The sequence below is a fragment of the Eupeodes corollae genome, chromosome 1 (genome assembly GCF_945859685.1).
Source record: "Eupeodes corollae chromosome 1, idEupCoro1.1, whole genome shotgun sequence".
NCBI classification, from domain to species: domain Eukaryota; kingdom Metazoa; phylum Arthropoda; class Insecta; order Diptera; family Syrphidae; genus Eupeodes; species Eupeodes corollae.
The window spans coordinates 305,000,333-305,022,406 of record NC_079147.1 but is presented as its reverse complement, the minus strand read 5'-3'; the positions used below and the strand labels follow the sequence as shown (position 1 = coordinate 305,022,406).

At 33.5% G+C, this 22,074-nt stretch overlaps 1 protein-coding gene across 5 annotated transcripts in view; it reads right to left on the bottom strand.

The window, feature by feature from the left end:
- The window catches only part of LOC129942339 (teneurin-m), a 222,067-nt gene that overhangs the window by 143,523 nt on the left and 56,470 nt on the right, over nt 1-22,074 (bottom strand). The window contains exon 1 of one of the 5 annotated variants that reach the window (XM_056051210.1): nt 8,184-9,232. The exons of 1 other annotated variant lie outside the window; for it this stretch is intronic. In XM_056051210.1, coding sequence (XP_055907185.1) covers nt 8,184-8,376 — 193 coding nt within the window. In that variant the 5' untranslated portion in view covers nt 8,377-9,232. Of the gene's footprint in view, nt 1-8,183; nt 9,233-22,074 lie in introns of those variants that run through there. 3 more of the 5 variants (XM_056051211.1, XM_056051214.1, XM_056051215.1) reach the window with 3 other exon arrangements.

Genomic DNA, 22,074 nt, shown 5'->3' with positions numbered 1-22,074 from the left:
TATTCCTTTCATACAAATCGTCCTCATCTATTTTAAAGTGGTCCATTCGGGTTAAGTAGAGCTTTCTGTTGGTTGGTAGCATACCAACATCCAGCAAAATATCAAAATATTGATATGTATATGCTTAAGTCTTTTGACATTTTAAATTTTCAAATAGGTAAAATGTCTTGCAACTTGATTTTCTCAATCAGTTTTTTTTTATTTTTGACGTTTTATAGATTTAAAAACAGCTTAAACATAGGTTCCGTTGTGTTTATTTTTAGACTCCAGACTATCGTTTTAAAATGTGACAATTTGTCTATGATTAACATAAACAAAATACAGTCAATTTTAATAGATTTGACAGTGATTTGGTAATGAAGCTATTTAACCAGAAATGAGCTTCATCGCCAAACACAATTTGGCTGAATGTAAAATGGACAAAGTGTTCCATGAACTTTGTGAATAGAATTATTTTGCTCAAAGTAAGTTTATATCTACTATTTGAAACTGTATAATTAACCATTATAAATTTCCAAACCAATTTTTGACATTCACAACTGTCAAACCACAGACAACAACCACATTGCATAAATTTAAACTTCCTGTACTTTTCTAAACATCACTTTTGACGTTTAAGCCGTGTGTCACTTTTTTACTAACCTGGGCTACAATATTACTAGGCTCAAACTTGATTCCCTAACCAAAAGTATCTCATTCATAAACTATTTCCGTTTACAGTTCAAAAATACATAAGTTTATAGCCCTCAATCAAAGAATTAATAACAATAATTATTATTAAAGCACGCAAAACCACATATTAAACCACAATTGAAAAATTATTCAATTTTATTCCACCTCCTATCTCAATTCTCATTTATCTTTAAATATCTATCCATCTATAAGTATCTATCTATAAAAGATACTTTTCTATATTTAAAGTCTTCTGAGGTATTTTTTTTTTGCAAAAGTAAATTATTCTTTTATTTCTATTTTTAAATTATGTATACAAATTAGCCGGCATAAATAAACACTTACTTAACAATCTGGTGAGGCACACTTAAGATATTTATTCCATGAAATAAAATTAAAAAAAAGTATCTACTCGAATGTATCTGAAAAAATTTGTAGATATGTTTGTTTAAATAAAATATATATTTTGGTGGCGGCGGTGGAGGTGGTTGGAGTTGGTGGTGGCGGCGAGTGCTGAGCAAAGATGAATAAATTTTCATCGATATCTCATGAGTCATTGGCAGGTTGAAAGATACAAAAGAAAAAGCTCAAATGAAATTGAATCGAATTGTGGTAGACAGCAAACAAATGTTTTGGATTTGTTTACATTTTTTTTTTGTTAGATTTTCGAATTTCTATTGGGAGCAGAGACAAAAATAAAATAGCTACATTTGCAAACAAATCTTTTTCTTTTTGTTTAAGAAAATGGAATTTGTTGCAAAGATGTCTTAGGTAAATAATGTATCTAATGTTGACCTTCATTAAATGTTTGGCTGGGTCTATAGAAAAGTTGTTTTACTGTCTGATGTTCAAATCAATGTCTGGATACCTATTTACTTCGTCGCTCTGCCTGTAGCTACCTATGCAAAATCTTGAAACGTTTGACAACTAAGTATCAGTAAAACTTTATCAGTATTAGAAATTAAAATCGATATTACCAAGTTAAGGAACTAAAAAGAGGATATTTCTTCAATCTTTTCAACATTTTACAACATAAACTTTTATTAATTTGCTTTAACCCTATATCTTCTGAGTTTTAAGATTTCATGTTGACATTTGGTTTCCCAGACTAAGGTTTGTTTGTTTTTTTTAAGACGTGTTCAGAAAATTGTGGAACGGATGGCAAATTTTTAAATTTTAAGAAATGATATGTCTTTAACAACAGGAGCCCCTAAAAACCCGTATATTTAATTCTAAGTTCCCAGAACCATATGATCCAAAAATAAAATCTTCTGATATTTTTGAGTTTTTGAAATTTCATATTTAAAGGCTCGTTCCTCACACTTAGCTTTGTTTGATTTGCAATAAGTTAAGCAATAAATTAATAGTTAAAAGCACTGCAAGGCACTTTTGCAACCTTATTGCAACCAATGTTATTGTTGTTTAACTGATTATTTATTAGAAACAGGGATTTAGACAGCAAGACTCATTTTGAAAGAATAAAGGACCGAAGATTTCGCCAGCATGTAAACCGCACCAAAAGTCAATTTAAATCGAGGATATTCATTAATGACTTAAGGATAGTGTTCGCTCGATAAACGGTGATTTTGCTTATTAGAGAAATCATTTAACCAGAAATAAGATTTATCACTACACACGGTAAATTTTGCGCAAACTGATTTTTGTTTTGCAAAGTATATTTCCACAATTTGGAAGCATTAATATGGAGAGTTACCAAACTCAACTGAGTACATATACCACACAGTTTGATACTCTAAACTATAAAACCATAAAAAGAACCATACAAAAAACACCCTTTATTTATAAAATTGCCAACTAGTAGAATATTAAGTGTTTCTTTAAATGCAATAGTTAATTTTCAGTTTTTGAACCAATTATGAAGTTCTTCAGCATTTCTTCCATAAATCTTCTAAATTTGTAAGAACTGTTAAAACAATGAAAATAAATATATAAAAACACTCTTTATTTAAAAAAATGCTATCTAGTAAAATGATAAGTTTTGTTTTCAAGGCAATAGTTAGTTTTTGAACCAATTATGAAGCTTTTCAGTATTTCTTCCATAAATCTTCTAAATTTGTAAGAAGTTTTAAAATATAGAAAACAACCATTTAGAAAAACACCTTTTCCTTATAAAACTGCTAACTAGTAAAATGTTGAGTGTTTCTTTAAATGCAATAGTTAATTTTCAGCTTTGAAACAATTATGAAGTCTTTCAATATTTTTTCCATAAATCTTCTAAATTTGTAAGAAAATTCGAAACATTTCAAGGAAACTTAAATATCCCACTTTTCCCAAATTTTTTATGACGTTAGAATTTTTACTAGAAATTCTCAAAGTGGCAATAGAAATTCTTACAAAGTGAATGATCCCAAATCCTTCTTTCAAATCTCTTGACATTAATATACCTCATTTGCATTATGTGTCTTCAAGTTTCCAGGTATTTTATTTTTAAAATTTATATTCAAGTTTCTCCTTGAAAAATAAAAAAATATCCCAAAACCCCTTTATTCAATTCTAAGTGTCCTCAATATATAAATAAGGTTCTTTATTTAAATATTTTGTTGTCTGAATTCCTATCATAAAAAAGCTGTCAATCTTCGTAACAAATTTCGTCTACAATCCTTAAATATTAAAAATATATCGTCCAAATCAAAATCCTTTATTTTCTCTCTGTTTGGCATGTCCTTGTTTATCAAATATAAATTCATATTATATATAAAAACCATAAAACTTCTTTTTGCAAAAATTTCATTTATAAATTCAATAACAATGACCTGATTAGGGACAATTGCTTTGTGCCAAAAAATAGGTATACCTATACGTTCAACGTTTCCCGTTCATGTGTATATGAAGGATATAAGAGAGAATCCTTTTTTTTTCGTTGTTTTTGTTTTATATATTTAACTGTTTCACTTTGTTTAAGGATGATAATAAAATAGAGAAGATGATGGCAAGTGAAAGAATAGACAAACAACAAAACAAAAATTGCTATTTTTATTCCATCATCTTCATATGTATACAAAATAGATTCATTCATTCTTTCTTTTATTCGTTACATAAAAATAGAGGGATCCTTTTATGTACATAAAAACCAAAGAGTCGCTAAAATCAAATGACAATCCTTTAAATGGAAAAAACAGATGAACCTAAAAAAAAGGAGGAATATCCATCTCCGAAAAAAGGAAATAGTTGGATAACTCGCTCATCCTTTTTTCTGTTGTTGTTGTATTTGATATTTTAACTTTTTGTCGTCAGAATAAAACTTCTTAACTCCTTTTTTTTTGGGTGATCCTGCTCTTGGTCCTGCTTTGCCTTTTGTTTTGGTTTATTATTCGAATCAAATTGTATGTCTGTATGAAGGTATGTGGATGCGAAATTTCGTTAAATAAAACGATATCCAGCCCTGGTCTATATCCTTCCTGTCCCATCTCTATGTCTATTCAAGACCAAACAACTATGAATTGAATTGAAACATTGAAGGAGAAGTAGTCGAAGTAGAAGAAGAAGGGTTGGGCATTTTTGTCTGGTGCCTTAATTAGAAATTTTAAATTTATTGTATCTTTTAAGGGATCAAGGGAGATGAAGTCTTACGAGAGTAGGTATACCTATAGGAGATGAAAGAACGGGACTATGGGTTTCGTTTCGTTTGGTTTTCTTTTATTTTATTTTGTTGATGTTGTCGACTGTATAGAAGGACTATGGAAATGGATTTTCACTTTGTAAAGGATGATACGATGTGGTTGAGTGGATCCTTTCTTAAAGGGGTTTAGACCTACTCCTATACATAAGCCTACCTTAAACTTTTATGTTATACAGTATATAAGGTGGATAATATTTTAACGAGCTTAGTCTAGTTGGCAAAAAATATATATGGTACTCGTACTTTCTTGAAGCCATTTTTTAGACCTTAAAAAACTTTTACTGACCTTAAGGATTCATTAAAAATATTGTTATTGCCAAAAAGGAGTATCATCTTCAACCCTCTTCTCACCATATTACTTTTTATCGAAATGAAAAATTAACTGTGTTCCCATAATAAAGCGTTTAATTATTATATTTTCATGAAATGATTTTATTAATAAATTTACTTTGTGTTTAATTTTTTAATGTTCATTTATTTAATGAGCTTGAGTGGGATATTTTTGTTTTATATTCATTCCTTTGCATTCCTGTATTTCTCTCATTCCCTTTTCGTGTGTGTAAGGACTTTAATTCACTCTCTTTCTCATCATCAATTCTATATCTGATATATGTATCCTTAAAAAGGAGTACATCCCTACCTATCGTTTTTGTTTGTGTTTTTCAATTGTATTTTCCGAATTAAGGATAATTATAATAATGCGTGTTTTTTCTGTTGAATTTCAAAAAAAAAAAATATAATATACAACAATGGCTGATTGATTTTAAGTGAAGTTTTAAAATACAAAAATTTTAAAAATAAAAATTTGCATTTTCATTAATGCGTCAGTCAAGTGAAATGTCAATAAGCATTTATGCAGTTATATTTTTATGTGTAACTTTGTTGTGTTTGACTGTTGGATTGTGTGAGTGACTGACATCACATCACAGAAGAGCTTATTATTATTTGTTTATCCATTCATTCGAATTTTAATTAGTATTTGTATTTATTCTTAGGATCTGTTAGTTTTAAATGGAAATACGATGTTTTAAATGTGATGTTAATGTTTTTGTATCTATTGTGTTTTTTTTTTTTGGAACTTATCTATTTTATTGGAAACTATAGAGATTTAGTGTGTGGTTGTTATTTGTTATTGTTACCGTTATTTTTGTTTGTCATGTTTTTAAATATGTTTAAACAGGTAGATTTGTGTGTATGAAAGTACATCATAAACAGTTTAAACACGTTTATTTATGTAAATTGATTTTAATATATTTTTTTAGTGCTTTTGTTGATATTTTGTCAATACCGAGGAAGACACATATACTTAACCATCATCACAGTCATAATTTGAGTTTGATTTTTAAAAAGTCTGTAAAGGTTGGGTACGTGATATTAAGTGTCATAAAATTTTAATGTTTTTTTCGTGCAACTGAATTTGGATTCGAAGAGTAGGTAAGGCAGTTTCTTAGCCACGTTCCATTTACGTTGTGTTTTTTAATATTTTTTGAATGATAGCTGAATGAACATTAAGTACTTTAAAAATCGTTAAATTCTCCTAGGTGTATTAATCACAATAAAACGGACGTGAGCACCTGTTTTAGTGGCCTAATCTACACCTCCACAGTTCCACACCTTCTTCGAATAAAATAGAGACTTTAAAATGAGGATACTACTTAAAAATTGTCTTTAAAGTATCATTTTTCAAGTTCAGTGTGAGTTAACGGACCAAAATTCTCCATGAAAATGAAGTCTACCTATATATTTCTAGATCAACGATGTAGTTCTTATAATTTGCTACTTCAAGAAACTATAAGTATCAAAACTCATAACTCCAGGTTTACAGTGAAAATTCTGTCAAAAAACTACTTTGAAACCATGAAAAATTCGTCATAAGTTTAATGTATTCATATTTTTTGGGAAACTATTGTATTTCCACTATTTTTGATCCTGAAAGTATGTATATGTAGACAGGTAGACAACTCCACACAAAAATATATGCTTATGTTTAAAGCTCACAAAAATCTATGAAACACACTCGAAAAAAGTGTCAAGTGCAGACATCTCTTTGATAACACAATAATCGGTTATTTTTAGTGCAAAAAAGGACGAGAACTGAATTGTATTTTTTCCCTTTTCGACCTAACATGTCATATTTTTTGCGTTTTCATTAATTAAATACTTTTTATAGAAAATGAAATAGAAAAAAGAAACAGAAATTTGGTTTTCCTCTTTTGAATTAATACCTATAAATTGATAAACTGCAAAACATCGAAAATCTGCATCATCATAAAATAAATATGGTGCACAATATATCTTCTATGTATAAATATACTAAATTCAACAATATGCAATAGTGAAACACTTTAAAGTCACAAAAACAAAACAATAAACATGTGTTTTTGAAATAGACAACACCATTTGTTGGGCGCCACTTAAGAAAAATATTCTTATAGAAGGAATTAAAAATTCCTAAAAAGTTTTAGCATTCAATTTTTACTTTAAATCACGTAACACCTTCGTCTTAAAGTCATTTTACTATTAAAATACCCTTTAAACAACTCATATGCACATTCAACAGTTAAACACTTTAAGTATTATTATCTGACAAACAAATTCATCCTGGCACATCCATCAAGCATATTGTTCGAATTTTGGTGGTGTGTAACAATAAAGGTTTGTTTTTAAATAGTACATTAACTCATCTATCATTGTCTACCATCAGTTCATATAAACTGTCTCTGTCTGAGCCCAAAAATAAATTAATTAAAACGCAATGAATATGTTTTGGGAAGTTGTGAAGCTTCTGAACAACAAAATAATGATACCAAGAATTTTGATGCACGCACATAAAAATGTATATTTGGTGCATGTTTGCATAATTGTTTACCTAAATCAGCAACTAGTATTAACATTGATAGTTTCTACGTAGTTTTTGGAATTTTGTAGGTAAAACTTGACATTACAACGTTATAGACTCATACACAAATTTGAAGCTCATGTATTTTCCACCAGACAATCAAATTTAATACAAATGACAAAGAAAACCATTTCCCTATACTCAAAAATGACTTTTTTCTAAAAGTCAAAAAACCATTTGTTGGGCGCCATTTAAGAAAATTAAGTTGTATTAAAGAAGGAAATTCATACAAAAATCATCACCAATACAATTGATGCATAAAAACATTCAATGAATCATTTCTCCACACTCAAAATTGTATTTTTTCAAAAAATATAAAAACTTTTGTTGGGCGCCATTTAAGAAAAAAAAAGTTGAATCAGAAAATTCACTCGAGAAAATCAAACTCAATGCAAACCATGCAGAAAAATATTGAGAAAAACATTTCTCCATACTCAGAATTGTCTTTTTTCTAAAAATCAAAAATAAATTTTGTTGGGCGCCAGTTAAGAAAAAAAAATTTAAATCAGGAAATTCACACGAGAAAATCAAACTCATTACAAATTATGCAGAAAAAGATTCAAAAAATCATTTCTCCATACTCAGAACTGCCTTTTTTTCAAAAATCAAAAATAAAAAAACTTTTGTTGGGCGCCACTTAAGAAAAAAAAATTAATAGAGAAATTCGTTCAATGCACAAGTCAAAGTTTGTTCGACTAACATAATTATTCCAATGTATTCATGTAAGCCCTCCACACAACCTATAACCTCGTCTTTTCGGCTTAATTTTTCATACTTTGTTCAATTACACTTCTTTTGGGTGAATAACTATACACAACACATGAGATACCTTACACAGTTTTAAAATCCAATTACTTTTGCACTCTATATTAAAAAGAATTTTAATCCTTTTTTCCTTGAATTCATCTATGTTCATTATGTTGGTTATTATAATTGTAATAAGTTTAAAACATAATACAAAAAAACACTTGCCTCCTCTGAGATGTGAGATTTGTGTCCTTGTATCTCGTTCGTTTGCACGTTGTTGTAAATGTTGATATTCATAATCATAATGTTGTGGCTGCTGCTGTTGCAATTGATTAAATTGTTGTTGTTGGACAATTCCACGTAAAACTCCACTATTATCGCGGCTATCGAGTGTCGTTTCATATTCATAAGGATTCATTATTTTTAATTTTTAATTGTGATTTAATTAGCAACCGCAGGACATTCGTAGTAGTCGTCGTTGTTTTGTTATTATTATTATTATTATTATTGCTTGTTATCCTCGTTGTTTGTGTAGTTGTATTATTTTTGACGGACGTTTGAGAAGTGTTATTCGTTGTTTTTGTTGTTGTTGGAAAATTAAGAGAAAAAATCCAAAAACATAAAAAATACAACTCGTCCACAAATGGCAACATATAAAAAAATTATATTCAAAAATTAAGGACGACGAAAAATTAAAAAATAATCCTTTCTACTTGTTCGTTTTGTAATCCTTTTTTTTTACTTTATTTTTTTTTTTGGTTTGTGGTTGCGCGGTTTTACATGATTTTTCCAAAAATAAAAAACAAAAACAGTGAAACACTTTATCCAGTTATCCTTTACGATTTGTGGTTAACATTTTTATTCTTTCTTCGATAAACAATAAAAACATACTCGTCGAAGAACTTGCATCATTTTATTTTTCTTGAAACTATTTCACTTGCTTCACATTTCTTCACCACAAGGAAGAATAAAACAAACATAAAAATAGAAAAATAAAAATCAAAAATAACGAAAAAGAAAATAAAAATCCTTGCGAAGATTCCTCGAGTTTCGACTTTCGATACACCACCACCGTTTGAGAGAGCTTCTTTCTTTTTCGTATCGTATTTTTTTTTTGAATCACTAGTAAACACAAAACACAGCACACAACAAAATATGCAAGTTGCTTTGCTTGTCAAAATAATAATAAAATATCATATGATACGCGGTGCGCGACCCACCGTCGATTTACTGTTACGTTGTTTACACCACAGAGCGACGAAGAAGACTGATATTTTGAATCGAATTTGTTCGTATGTTCGCCGCTGGTTCGCTGCTTGGCTGAGTGAAGAAGAAAGAATGGAAGAAATTCGGCAACTTAACGAAGAACAAAACACATTTTCCACTCGCTCTTTCGTTACAGTACGATACGATACGAATTACGGATACGAATACGATGTACGATAATGGAGTTATGTGTATTTGGTTTTCCTTGTCTGTGACATCGATTTGTTGCAAATTTACTTTTGTTTCTCTTTCATTTGATTGTCTGTCGCGTGTGTCGCGCGGGTGAGGAGAATTATATTTAACGAAGGAATTTATGCTTTTCGATTACGGTGCGTGTTTCTACACATTTTGTTGGACCAGCTTCTTGGGCCTTGTTTGTGCTTCTTCTTGATTCTTGAGTCTTCTTCGGTGAGTGATGAGATGAGATTTGGAAACAATGTTGCTAGAGGGCGCATGCTTGACGAGGATTTTGTTCTTTTTTACAATAATAATTTCCATTGGACTTGGAAGAGGAAAAGGGAAATTTTGGAAGTCCCTTCTTAATCCAGTTATCCTGGAGGAGGTGGATTTTTGTCGTTACATCTCATTTTTTCAATTTTTTTTTTTAAACTTGGATGATTTTTAGGGCTTTTTTCGTCGTATTCATGTTGCCCCTGGCTTATGCTCTCTCGCTGACGCTGGTACTGGTATAGGGTTGGTTTGGTTTAGGTTATGTAATGGCTTTTCTATGAAAGCTTTTACAACAACAATATGATGAAAAAGGATCTTATAGGGACGCCATTATAACCTAGCACTGACCCCATTTACGACGACGACGACTACGACTACGACGGACGGACAGACGGACGGATAAAACAGTACTCCCTTTTGGTACCGCGTATGGTGTTCGTGTTAGCCTTTACGTCTCCCCAATATATAGATGAACTGGTGCTCTCGATGATGGACGGAAATTTTTTTGCTCTTTGAAATACGACAACAAAACAAAAATGAAATGAAACAGAAGCTTAGGAAAACAAAAAAGGAAATCAGGCAGAAAAAGGAGCAAAAGAAATGTGTGTGTCCTGCATGTGATTCGATTGCTATTTTTTGTGTGTTCCAAGTTCGGATCGTTGTTGTTGTTGATATTAATAGAGGGTTGCGGGGGGTGGTAGGTGTAGGAGATTTGGGGAAGCAGGTCATCTTCATCAAAATAAGGAGGGGGTGGAACGGAACGGATATGTATGATGGTCGGGTGGATATAGAGGTGGGATACCCATGCCAAGCAACAACAACAAAAAGTGTCCTTTGACTGACTACAAGGATACGATGGCGATGGCTATGGGAAAAAAATCGAAAGTGGTAAGTTTTTTTTTGTAGTTGCCGATGCTCCCCCTCATATTTTTATTAATTTTTGTGCTTCTTCCTAAGAACGAACGAAGTGTTATGGATTGTTCGAGTTTGTGTTATGTGTTTTTTTGGGATTGAAAGATGAAGCGTTTTTTGAAGGACTTATGCGGGAACTACTGGTAGGTATAGTGGCTGGGATATGATCTGGTTTATGTCAAAATGTACAGTTAAAGATGGGATGAAGTGTTTTTTTTTTGTTTGCTTTAGATTAATATGCGATATGTGTTTTTTTTTTTTCTGTGATGGAACTTACGTAAGCATAAAAGTTTTCGTTATTTTTTTTGATGATGTGTTTATGAGAAAGTGACAGGAAATATACAACAAGGATTAGTTATTGCACTGGTCATTTGATAAAGAGGGAGTGATTTAATAGATTGCGGGGGAAGGGGGAGGTGGACTGCTTTGAGATACGAGTGAACATTTAATAAGATCATTGGAGATTAGAGATTGATAAGATTCTGACATATCTATCTTTATAGGTACAATATGGTATTTCATTTGGAGGATATTTATAGACCACCTCATTGAAGATACGAAATAAATACGAAGAAGAGAAAAGGAAACAGATTATTTGTTGCAATGATGAAATAAAGTTTATTTAAATCGAATGTGTGTAAAGTGTTGGGCGCCATTTAAGAAGGTAGAGTTCTTTAAAGTTTGGTTTTATCATATTTTAGTTAATTGATGTTACCAGAACTTGAACCGACATTTTATTTTTAAATAATGTACATAAAATCATATTTTGATAATGTTAAAGAAATTTAATTGGGCGCCAGTTAACAAAAAAAATAAAGCAATGAAAGTAATATAAAAACATGACAAAAATGGAATGCTTTGGCAAATGCCATCTTTATAGGTACAATATAGTATTACATTTGGTTGACATTTATAGACCGATTCCAGTATTGAAGATAAGAAATTGGTAAGAACAAACAAATTTTAAATTGTACGTTTAAATGTTTGATATTGAAAAAGATTATTTAGCTAAATTTGTTGGAATGATTAAATAACGATTATTTAGAACGAATATGTGTAAAGTGTTGGGCGCCATTTAAGAAAGGAGAGCTCTTTTGTGTTTGGGTCTCATAGTTAAGTCAATTGGCGTTACCAGAACTTCAACCGATACTTTCTCTTTAAATAATGTAGGCACACAAAATCATATTTTTATAATGTTAAATCGTATTTGTGCGCCAGTTACCAAACAAAATTAATTCAGTATTTTAATAAAACAAAAATAAGAGCATGAAAAAATGGAACGCTTTTGAAAATTCCGTCTTAAGACTGTAAGATTTCATTAAAGGAGTGTTTTTCCGTACACTTCTCAATCAAAATTGTTTTTCTAATCAAACACAAGCATTGTTTATGAACTGTAGCAAAATAAGCTGGCTATTTCGAACACGTTGATTTCAAAGTGGCTGGTAAAATGTATTTTAACACATTATTTGATATAATTTTTTTGCATATCATTTTAAAATGATGCTGTAAAAAATGCTGGAATTAATTAACTCTTTATTGTTATCATCTAAGATACTTTAAAGTTATTTAGCTATTTTTTTTAAATTCAAAACTACAAAACAAGTTCTAGAGACCATTAATATTTTCGTTGGGCGCCATTTAAGGAAAAAGTTATGTTTAAGTATTTTTTTTCATGACTGAAGAAGTTTTCCTGTTGTAAGAAATGATTCAAAGTGCTTTTACTTATAATATGAGAAAATAGGCCCTAAAAGTGTGATATTAGTTAAGTCTTAGTAGTAACGTTGGGCGCCATTTAAGAATTTTAACAATTAACGAAAAAGTCATATTTAAATTGTTTTTGTTTTAAGACTATGTAAGGTTTGCATATGTAAGAAACGATTTAAAGTGCCTTGACTCCTAATATGGGAAAAGAGGTCTTGAAAAAGTATCAATATTAAAGTATTAATAACAACGTTGGGCGCCATTTAAGCAAATACTTAGAATTTAAACAAAAAGCGTGCAGATATCGAAGTGATAAAAATATAGTTTTATAAAATTCTAAAGAATATACAATTTACTCGATAAACATTCTTCTTCTTCAGTGATAAGTTGGGATTTTGATCTGTACCAAACTCCACTTTCAATAACCAAACTCTCCTTCACGTTAACTCCTGCTTAAAAACCTCATCATTCACCCTTGACTAGCTTCCTAATTAACTACAATAGCAAATAACTCCTCTTAACCCCCCCCCCCCCTTCCATAGACATAAATATTTAATAAAGGTCATGAGAAAATGCCATCTTTCTTCAAAAGCTTTACAAAAGTAATTTAGAAGGATTTGCATTTATGTTCCTCCTCTCCCTGACTTCTAACTCCCTTTTAAGTTTCTAATCTCATTGCATACCTATACCTATAGTGCGCACGAGATAAAATATAAACAAAAAAGCAATTACAACTCAAATTAATAATATATACAGAGTTGCCCTTCGCCAAAAAAAAAGAAACAAAAATGAAATAAATGACGACTCCAAGTCTATATCTTTTAATGAGCCGAATGTTTTATAATAAATCCTTCATTTTTAGATACATCACTCCCAAATTGCAAATCATTACTACTTCTATATGGATTCTTCCTTCCTTAAAGCCAAAAGGAACAGAGACTTCTCTCTTTATATACGAGTATTTCTCTATCTATTGCTACCGCCCGGACCGGCCCGGCCCTAATAAATATTCAATTATCCTGTTTCAAAGGTAATGCAAATCCCTTTTGAAAGCGTCGTTGATCAATTAATTAACGAATCTTTTGTAATCTTTGTAATTTCTTCTTCCTTATTTTAAACATTTCTTTTTTCTTTAGCTCTTCAGTTCTTCAGTCAGCTCTGAAGACGGGGAGTGTGGATCTTCATCTCGTTTCTGTGTGTGTTTTTTTTTGCGCGATATATAGAGAGAAGATAAAGACTTGTCGTTTCCATCACCTCCCCCTAACACTTCAAAACAACAACCTATATTATAAGACAATGGAATTAATTCAAAGTCCGTACTCATCCCTTCATAAGGATAAAACAAACAAGCAAACACACATACCGTTAACTTATAGAAGAACAAAACAAAAATGTGGTAATGAAGAATTCCAGTATAGCCAACGGTTGAAAAATACACGTCGTCGTCGCTGGTTGAAGTTGAAGTCACAGTCGAAGTTGAAGTCGAAGCCAGTGTGGAACATGAGACGCAGTCTTTAAGAAACAAAAACTGGTGGCGGGTGTAGAATAGGGTTAGGTCTACCACCAGGCACCTGGTTATGTTGTGTTGTCATCGTCATCGTCGTCGTTGTCGTGGAGTCACATCTTCTTTATCCCTGGGTATACATTTGCATCTTTTGCTTCTACACATTTTTTCCTTCGAACGAAAGCCGACTCGCATACCGGGGTTATCAGAACCCCCACCCTCGCACATCTACCGTCGAGTATGGGTATAGTAACTTTAGAGAGAATCTTCACTGTGCAAACCACCGCAACACCGCACCACCACCGCCACCATGTTGAATTAAGGATTGTGTGAGGATATGCCCAGGTACGAGTACATAGAAGAATCTTACATCTACATCTCGCAAGGATATACACTCGAGGTATTTTCCAGCATCCGTGTGGAAAAGGTATTGCTATTTCAACTCTGCGCCAGCTTCGAATGTAATTCCACAAAAAGCTTGGGTTTCCTTTACTTTCTTTATTTCTTCCTTTTTTTGCATTTTCTTCATCCCTTTCAAGATCTCTAACTCTCTGTGTTTAGCCTGGCTTCTGCCTTCAGCCTTCTGCCTTTACCTTCACAGCATCTCGGCGAGGCACAACGGGGGGTAGTTATATTCTTTTGAATTTTCTTTGCTTGATTGTTCAGTACAGGATAGACGGGAGGGGTGAGTGGAGAGGAGTGGGTGTGAGGGAGCGGGCAGCAGGGGTGCCGATGCCGAATACTGATGATGATGGCAGCAGTGGCAGTGGCTGTGGCAAGTCGAAAAGAAATTGTTTTCATTGTTCGTTTGGTTAGAGATGGAAATAAAAGCTGACAGAGAGGTTAAACTTACACCAAGGCGGACAAGGCATCAACCTCGCAACTTTACCTTACCCACTCTCAGTTGCCTGTTGTCCCCGCTTCTACCGCAAGGATAATATAAACTCTTAGTCGTAGGTATGGTGCCGTTACTGCTGATTCGATGGAAAATATAATTTCTCATGACATTAGCGATCAAAGAATGAAATGTTGCAATAAACCTCGGTGCTGTTATCCTGTTTAATATCCTTTCTGCGCGTATTATTATCATCCTCCTACCAGCTCCCTCCTGTTCTACCCTAACACCCCACCACCCCAAATCTTACCCCACGTTTTTAATATCGATTACATTTGGATGGAACGATTTGTCTCCAAAAGAATTTAGATAGATCAACGATTGATTTATACGTGCTGGGATGTATCTTATCTGTTCGCTGTCAAATGGTAAAGGCACATGATGCCGGTGCCAGGCGGGATTCATTTTTAAAGAGCTTCAAATACTCCACTCCACGTAATATAGGCTGAGGCTAAGGCACTCCTGATGCTATATCCAGTGCCAATTAACCACCATTGAAAGGTGTTAAATGAATTATGGGACATGACGCGCGTTCGTTCGTTCAAAAACTCTGTGCTCGCTCGAGGTCTTTTATTGACTTGAGGTTGAGGGTGATGTTGGGATGTTGTTCTGATGATGATGCCATTGGCATCGTTGGGCATGGGGTGGCTGTTACTGCATCATCAACAGTTTTCCTTTTTTTTATGTATTTTCTTTAGAGAAACACCAATAAATCGTTTGTCGCAGGATCAACAACAACTATCAAAACACACCACACAAAAATGATACTGAAACTAATGTTCGAATACAGCTTGCAACTCGTGTTTGTGTCAGGAATGTGTTGACAAGTGTGCTTAGTGAGTTTGGTATTCAATAAGTCTGCTTTTAGTTTGTCTTTGAGTATTTTTAAAGACTATTAAAATAAGGGACATTTTCTAATTTTGTATCTTTTGAGTGAATGTGTGATGAAAGATTTGTGGAAAACAGAGAAGTTGTTTTTGAATCTAATACTTAAAAGGAATGATAGGAGCTTTGTTAACGTTTTAGATTCAAGAGAATGTGTGTTTGTTTTTTTTTTAAGTTTATTCGGGATAAATTATGTTTTTTCAAAATTGATTACTATTTAAGTTTTCGATGATGAACGAGGTCATTTTGATTTTATTCGAAATTTTATAATAGCTGTCAGATAAGTAGCCATTATTTATGTTATGTTTTTTGAATTAGAAAAGGTGTTTAAAACGATAATTAGTTTTGATTCTTTAGTTTACACGAAAATACATTTATCATGTTCATATTTGTAGACCGGATGAGAGAAGTCGCAATGAAACTTTGATAGTTCTGTTTGTAAGAAGCTATGTTTTACATCTTTTTCGTTTGATCAAATATGTAATTGAAGATTTCCTATTGAAGAAACAGCCAGAAATAAAAATGCAAAATACTAAATTTTTAATTCTGATGTTATAAACACAAACATTTTAGCTCTAATCTTTCGGTTTCATCTGTTTTTCGATTTGTATTAACTTCATATAGGAAGTTATTGTAACCGGTCTGATTTGTCGATTTCAACGATTTAAAAAATCACACTATTAACTGAGGTTTTTAAGTTATAAATTCAAGGAGCTACAAATACAATAAATCCTCCTGTTCAATTTCTATGGAAATAGAAAAAAGCCATTAGCAACCTTTAAGTATCAAAATTTGAACAGGAGTAGGTAATATTTGATCAAACTCTAACCAAAAAACGTATTTACTTTAATTGACACTACAGCTCGTGGTGCTCTTGGGTCTTATTTAATATAATCTACCAATTTACTGGAATAATTGGGAAAAAAAGACTCCACAACTACACTTCCGACAACGGATTCAGGCTCATCGATTTTGCGGCAGGTCGACATGTCATTGTAGATAATTCGCGTCTTCCACACAGAATATGGAAGAACCACTTCTGCAGACTGTATAACAGCGACGACTAACCGAATTCCGATGTCAGGCAGAACGATCCATTCAACATAGACGACAAAAGCCAACGATACACTCCAATCCTCTCGACTTAGACGAAGTAAACATTGCCATATCTAAGCTGAAGTCTATCAAAGCCACTGGCGCAGATGATTTGAATGCTGAGCTCTTAAAAACAGCTGGAGATAAGTTGGTTAGAAGCATGCACCAACTTATCTGTAAGATATGGTCTTCATTATTATTTGTTCGATTCTGAAAAAAGGAGACCCTCTAAGGCCATAAGAGCATCTACAGGGACGAGCTGTATAGAGCCATGTATAGTTTTGGCATCCCTTCCAAACCCTTCAGTTTGTGCAGGATGACAATTGCGAATTTACGCTGATCCATAAAGGTTGGAAACAACTTAACAGAACCTTTCGATGTCCAAAAAAGGTTTTAGATAAGGTGATTAGCTGCCATGCGATTTTTTCAACATCGTGCTTGAAATAATAGTGCACAGCTCACACGTCAACACAAGAGGCACTATCTTTCAAAAGTCTATTCAATTACTAGCATACGAGCATGCTGACCACTTTGAAATAATCGGAAGAACTCAGCGTAATGTCAATGGGGCTTCTGTGAGTATTGACGCAGAGTCGGCAAAAATGGGTTTAGCGGTTAATGACGGCAAAACAAAGTACATGCTGTTTTCAAGAAAGAACTGTTCGTCGTCGCGGTCAAAACTGCACTATCGACAGACGTAACTTTGAGGTAGTCAAGGACTTCGTCTACCTAGGCTCCGCGGTAAACGCAGAAAACAACACCAGCGCTGAGATCAAACGAAGAATAACTCTTGCTAAACGCGTTTTCTTTGGGCTAACAAAGCAATTGAGTACCAAAGCCCTTTTTCGAGGGACCAAAGTGTCTCTTGATAAGAATCTCATCATCGCCGCCCTGATATACGGTACGGTGCGGAAGCATGGACTATGAAAAAAGCGGATGAAAGCACCTTGGGTCGTTTCGAGAGAAAAGTTCTTCGTGTTATCTACGGTCCCGTATGCATCGAAGGGAAGTGGGTGGAGAAGATATAAGGACGAACTGTGCGGGCTGTACAGCGACGTAGACCTAGCCAGAAGGGTAGGTAAGATGGCTGCGTCACGTAGAGCGCATGGAAACCAATGCTGCGACCCGAAAAGTCTTCCAATCGACACTTACAGGACAGCGCAGCAGAGGACGACTGGATTTTTTTATAAATCTGGAGGCGTCTAGCTAGGGACAGAGCTAGATGGAGAAGTTTTTGGGTAAGGCCCTAGTTCACAGAGGACTGTAGCACCACCTTAAGTAAGTAAGTAAGTACGTAATTTACTCTATATCGTAAGTAAGTAAGCATGCTTTTGGGAATGGAATCTTTCAAGATTGCATTTTTTTAATTCCTGTATAAAGATTGTGCCCTACAATTTTCCAATCAAATCACTGTAATCAATGGATTGAAATGGATTTGCATTCACTTGAAGTCTTGAAGCATTCTTTTGGAGCCTTTGCATTAACTTGAAGTCTTTGCATTTACTTGAAGTCTCAGCGTACTTTACCTACCTGACGAGCTGCTCAAAGAAACTAAGGAAGCTTATCCACCTGGGAGAGTGTTCGATGTCAAAGCTTCTTCATCATACAACAAGAGCGAAATGAGGGTTTTGTACAGCGTCTCCTTAGTACTTAGCATTAGGGCCTTAGTTCTCAATTGCTTACTTATGATATAGAAACAGTGATTATAGATAGAACTATTCTAAGCTTGGTAACCAAAAAGCTAGGTACATTGAAAATCGAAGACATTTTTGGTATTTTTTTATCAATCTAATGACTATTTTTGTAGGAAAAAATAGAAGTTTCTTTGTAAGCCTCCCAACTTTTCCAAGTTATTTATTTGAGATTAAGCAATTATATTTGTTTGGCTGCCGTGAAAAACTTTATTAAACATCATTTAACATTCTTCTAAAGCTTGGACACTTACCAAAGTATTTAAGATTAAATGAAATAATGCCTTTTTTTTATAAATTAAAGAAAGTACCTGATAAAGTTACAATAATTTAAACTTTCTTGTGTTTCTACACTAATGTAGCCATTGTCTATTTAGCCTCCATAAAGGTGCCACTCGAAAAAAACAACACTTTTTAAGATAATTTTATTTAATTGATATTTTATCTCAAGTCAAAAGTCTAAGTAATGTCTTTATAAAGAAAGTCCCGTCCGAAACAGGGTCTTTGTCTTGTACTTATTGTTACTTGAATATTCTAATTACTGTCATTGTTAAAAGCTTCATGATATAACTAAACTACCAACCTGCCTCTACCTATACCTCCATAATTTCATCTTGTTGTCTTAAAGTGAATTCCTTCATCGTCGTAATGTAGGTCAGTGGAATAGAAACCGAAACTTACATAAATATAAAAATGTCAAGTGAATGACAAGAAAAAAAAATAATAGAAAAAGAAGAAAGAAACAAGAAATTCCCAACAAAATTTTTCAAAACATCGTTTAGAGAGCGTCTTCTTGTCTGAGTCTTTGTCAATTTACCGCCACCGCCTTTGTTTGCGTCACCGCCACCAACAACGCCACCAACGCCAAACTAACGCTAATGAGAAATCTCACAAATTCCCTTTCAATCTGTCAATCGTTCGTTTTAAAGCACAAAAGCCTTAATGAGTATTTAACAGCCCTTCGAGAAACTATACTTTGGTGTAACAAGCTTCGCGGTTACTCCAATGACCCCTGCCCCCATAAAACCAAGAATTCTAGCAGCAGATAGAGAGATAGGTTTATACGTAAGTGATGTCCCAAATTTAAAAAGTATTTAAGCTCTTAACCACATTCTGTCGACACGCGTCTTGTCCGACACCGAAATGATAAAATACCCTTAACCACAAAAACGGCTAAACTAGGTTTATGTTAAAGGTGCTCCTGCCCATGTCATTTAGGAACCCCTCCCGCATTTGTAGTTTATCAAAGAAAGAAAAAATCAAAACGAAAGAAAACTTGAAATCACCGAGTAATTGCGGTTAAGCATTTCATTTTTACGCACACAAAAAATTAATTAACAAAAACCGATTATGTGCCTCCTCCATCATATCTTAATTCGGCAGAAGGAAAACTTTATTTCAGTTTTTTTGTTTTGTTTCTATCTTTTTGTCCGAATCTATTTTTCGGGTCTTCTTCTTCTAGTTCCTATTCCTATTTGTTATGTGTTTTTTTCTGCTGTACTTACCCCCCCGAAAATCGCAGCCCGGAACAAAACATTAAATTAATCATTCAACAAAGAACCTACATACATGAAGATACTTTTATAGTAGACAAAAAAAAGATACAAAGATACAAATATGTAAGTACATAAATAGAGAAATCTTTTTCTGACAAATTCATTATAATTTTCGTTTAATTTCGGAAACCCCCCTTCGTCGACCTTACCAGTCGACAGACACACGGGATTGTATCTTCTTCTGTGCTTAACTATTGTCGTACGTCGTCGTAGTGCGTTAAAGTCGCCTGACAGTCATTTTTAACGGGTGTTATTTTTAAGAGGTAAAAGATTTTAAGTTGGCAACGCTATTTGAACTATGAGGCATTTTGACAGCTGTCAGGTGATATATTTTTAGCTTGGTTTAGTTTGGAATTTTAACTTAAATAGATTAGCGACTTAAAAACAGTTCCAAATTGAACAAATTTATTTTTAACATTATGCTTCTGTTCAAAATACGTTACGTAAATTTTACTGTCAACATAGAACTGTCAAAAATTTACTGTCAATTACCAAAATGAATGGAGCGATCATAGTCCTCAAGTGCACTTTGAGACAATGTTACATCCACAAAAAGTGAGTGTTTGGTGTGCTTTACGGGTTGATGGGAATAAATGTTGCGTACTTCTTAAAAAAGGTGCTTGCCAGAACTTTACGCCAATGGTGACTGCTATGGAGCATGATAACTGACATTTTTGTTCATCAATTGAAGATCAATTAGAAATTTTAGAAATGCATAGTTTTATTTTACGGAGGACCGAACTCTTGAATTGACCACCATTAAGCTATTTTCGATATAAGGCCACAAATGTGGGAAAAAGTCATTGAAAATTCGATTTCTAGATTAGACTCCGTTCGAGCCACCCGTGACGGTCATATGTCAAATGTCAGATATCATAATTTAATTATATTGCCAGAAGATTAAAAATAAATAACTTTGGTGGCGTAGCAGTCCGTTGAGAACTAGGGCCAAGTCGCTTACAACTCTCAACCATTCCTGGGTGCGAGTAATGTTGTCAGGAATGAAAGGGACCTACAGTTTTTAGCCAAATCGGAACGGCTGAATTGAAAAAGTACTTTTCATGACAAGAGTTAGTCCTGGAGGATTGGTCAATTCCTTGCAAGATGCAGTATCCGTGAAATAACCTCTGGCATGAAAGTCCAACGCATTAATTATCATGCCACAGGTACTACAGAAGAATATTTTCGAATAAAGTTAGTATCAAGTCAATTTAAACAATAATTTGTTTCATTCCATTTCAAAGTTTGTACCTCTCTAAAAAACACCCTTTATAACCTCTGACGAAAAAAGTATCTATAATGCTATCAACGCTCGTTATGTTGCTATACACATTTTCTAACTACACAAAAACAACATCGGCAGACTTTTGCTCATTTTTCCTTGTTGTTGTTGTAGAAAATGATTAATGATGTTTGTTTGGTTTTTTTTCTTACCATAAAGCATATAAACCCTCACATTGAGCTTAACTCTAACTTAAGTAAATCTTGGGGTATAACTACGGTGCGCTAATCTAATGGAAACTAAATTACCGCATATGTGAATCGCTTTTTCTCTGTTGGCTGGGGTTTGGTTCGCTGGATGATGGTGAGGGTGAGAGTGCGGGTGCGGGTAGAAGCGGGCATGTCCTGAGTACATGGCGGGCGGATAGATAAGACCGCTTAATGTAATTCAACTTCAATTAACCAACAACAATGGAATCGGACTGGACCTGGACCCCAGAACCGACCGAAAGTATACTCGGTAATCCACAACCACCGCCACCACCGACCGCCGCCATATAACAACGCAACCACCAACGCCACCTACAACGTTACTACGTCAGCATTCACTTTAGGGTGATTTTGAATAATGATCTTTTTGGCGAATAGATACAAGATGCTTTTGTTTTGTTTGCTTTGTTGCCAGTTGTTGTTAAAGACGAGAACAATATGAGCAATGATCACCTACACCACTCTCAATGTGGATATCAAATGATACGTTTTGTCAACAGAGTTTTGTGTCTCTGGAAGTGAACATAAGTGAAAGTCACCGAGCGCCATCGCAACCAGCAGCGTCACAAGTTTGAAGACCAAGCCCGCTTTGAAATCCTAAACGCTGCGCTGGCGTTTTTGCTTGGTTAGCTCTATAAGTTGAGTACAATACCGTGTTTTGTATAAAGAT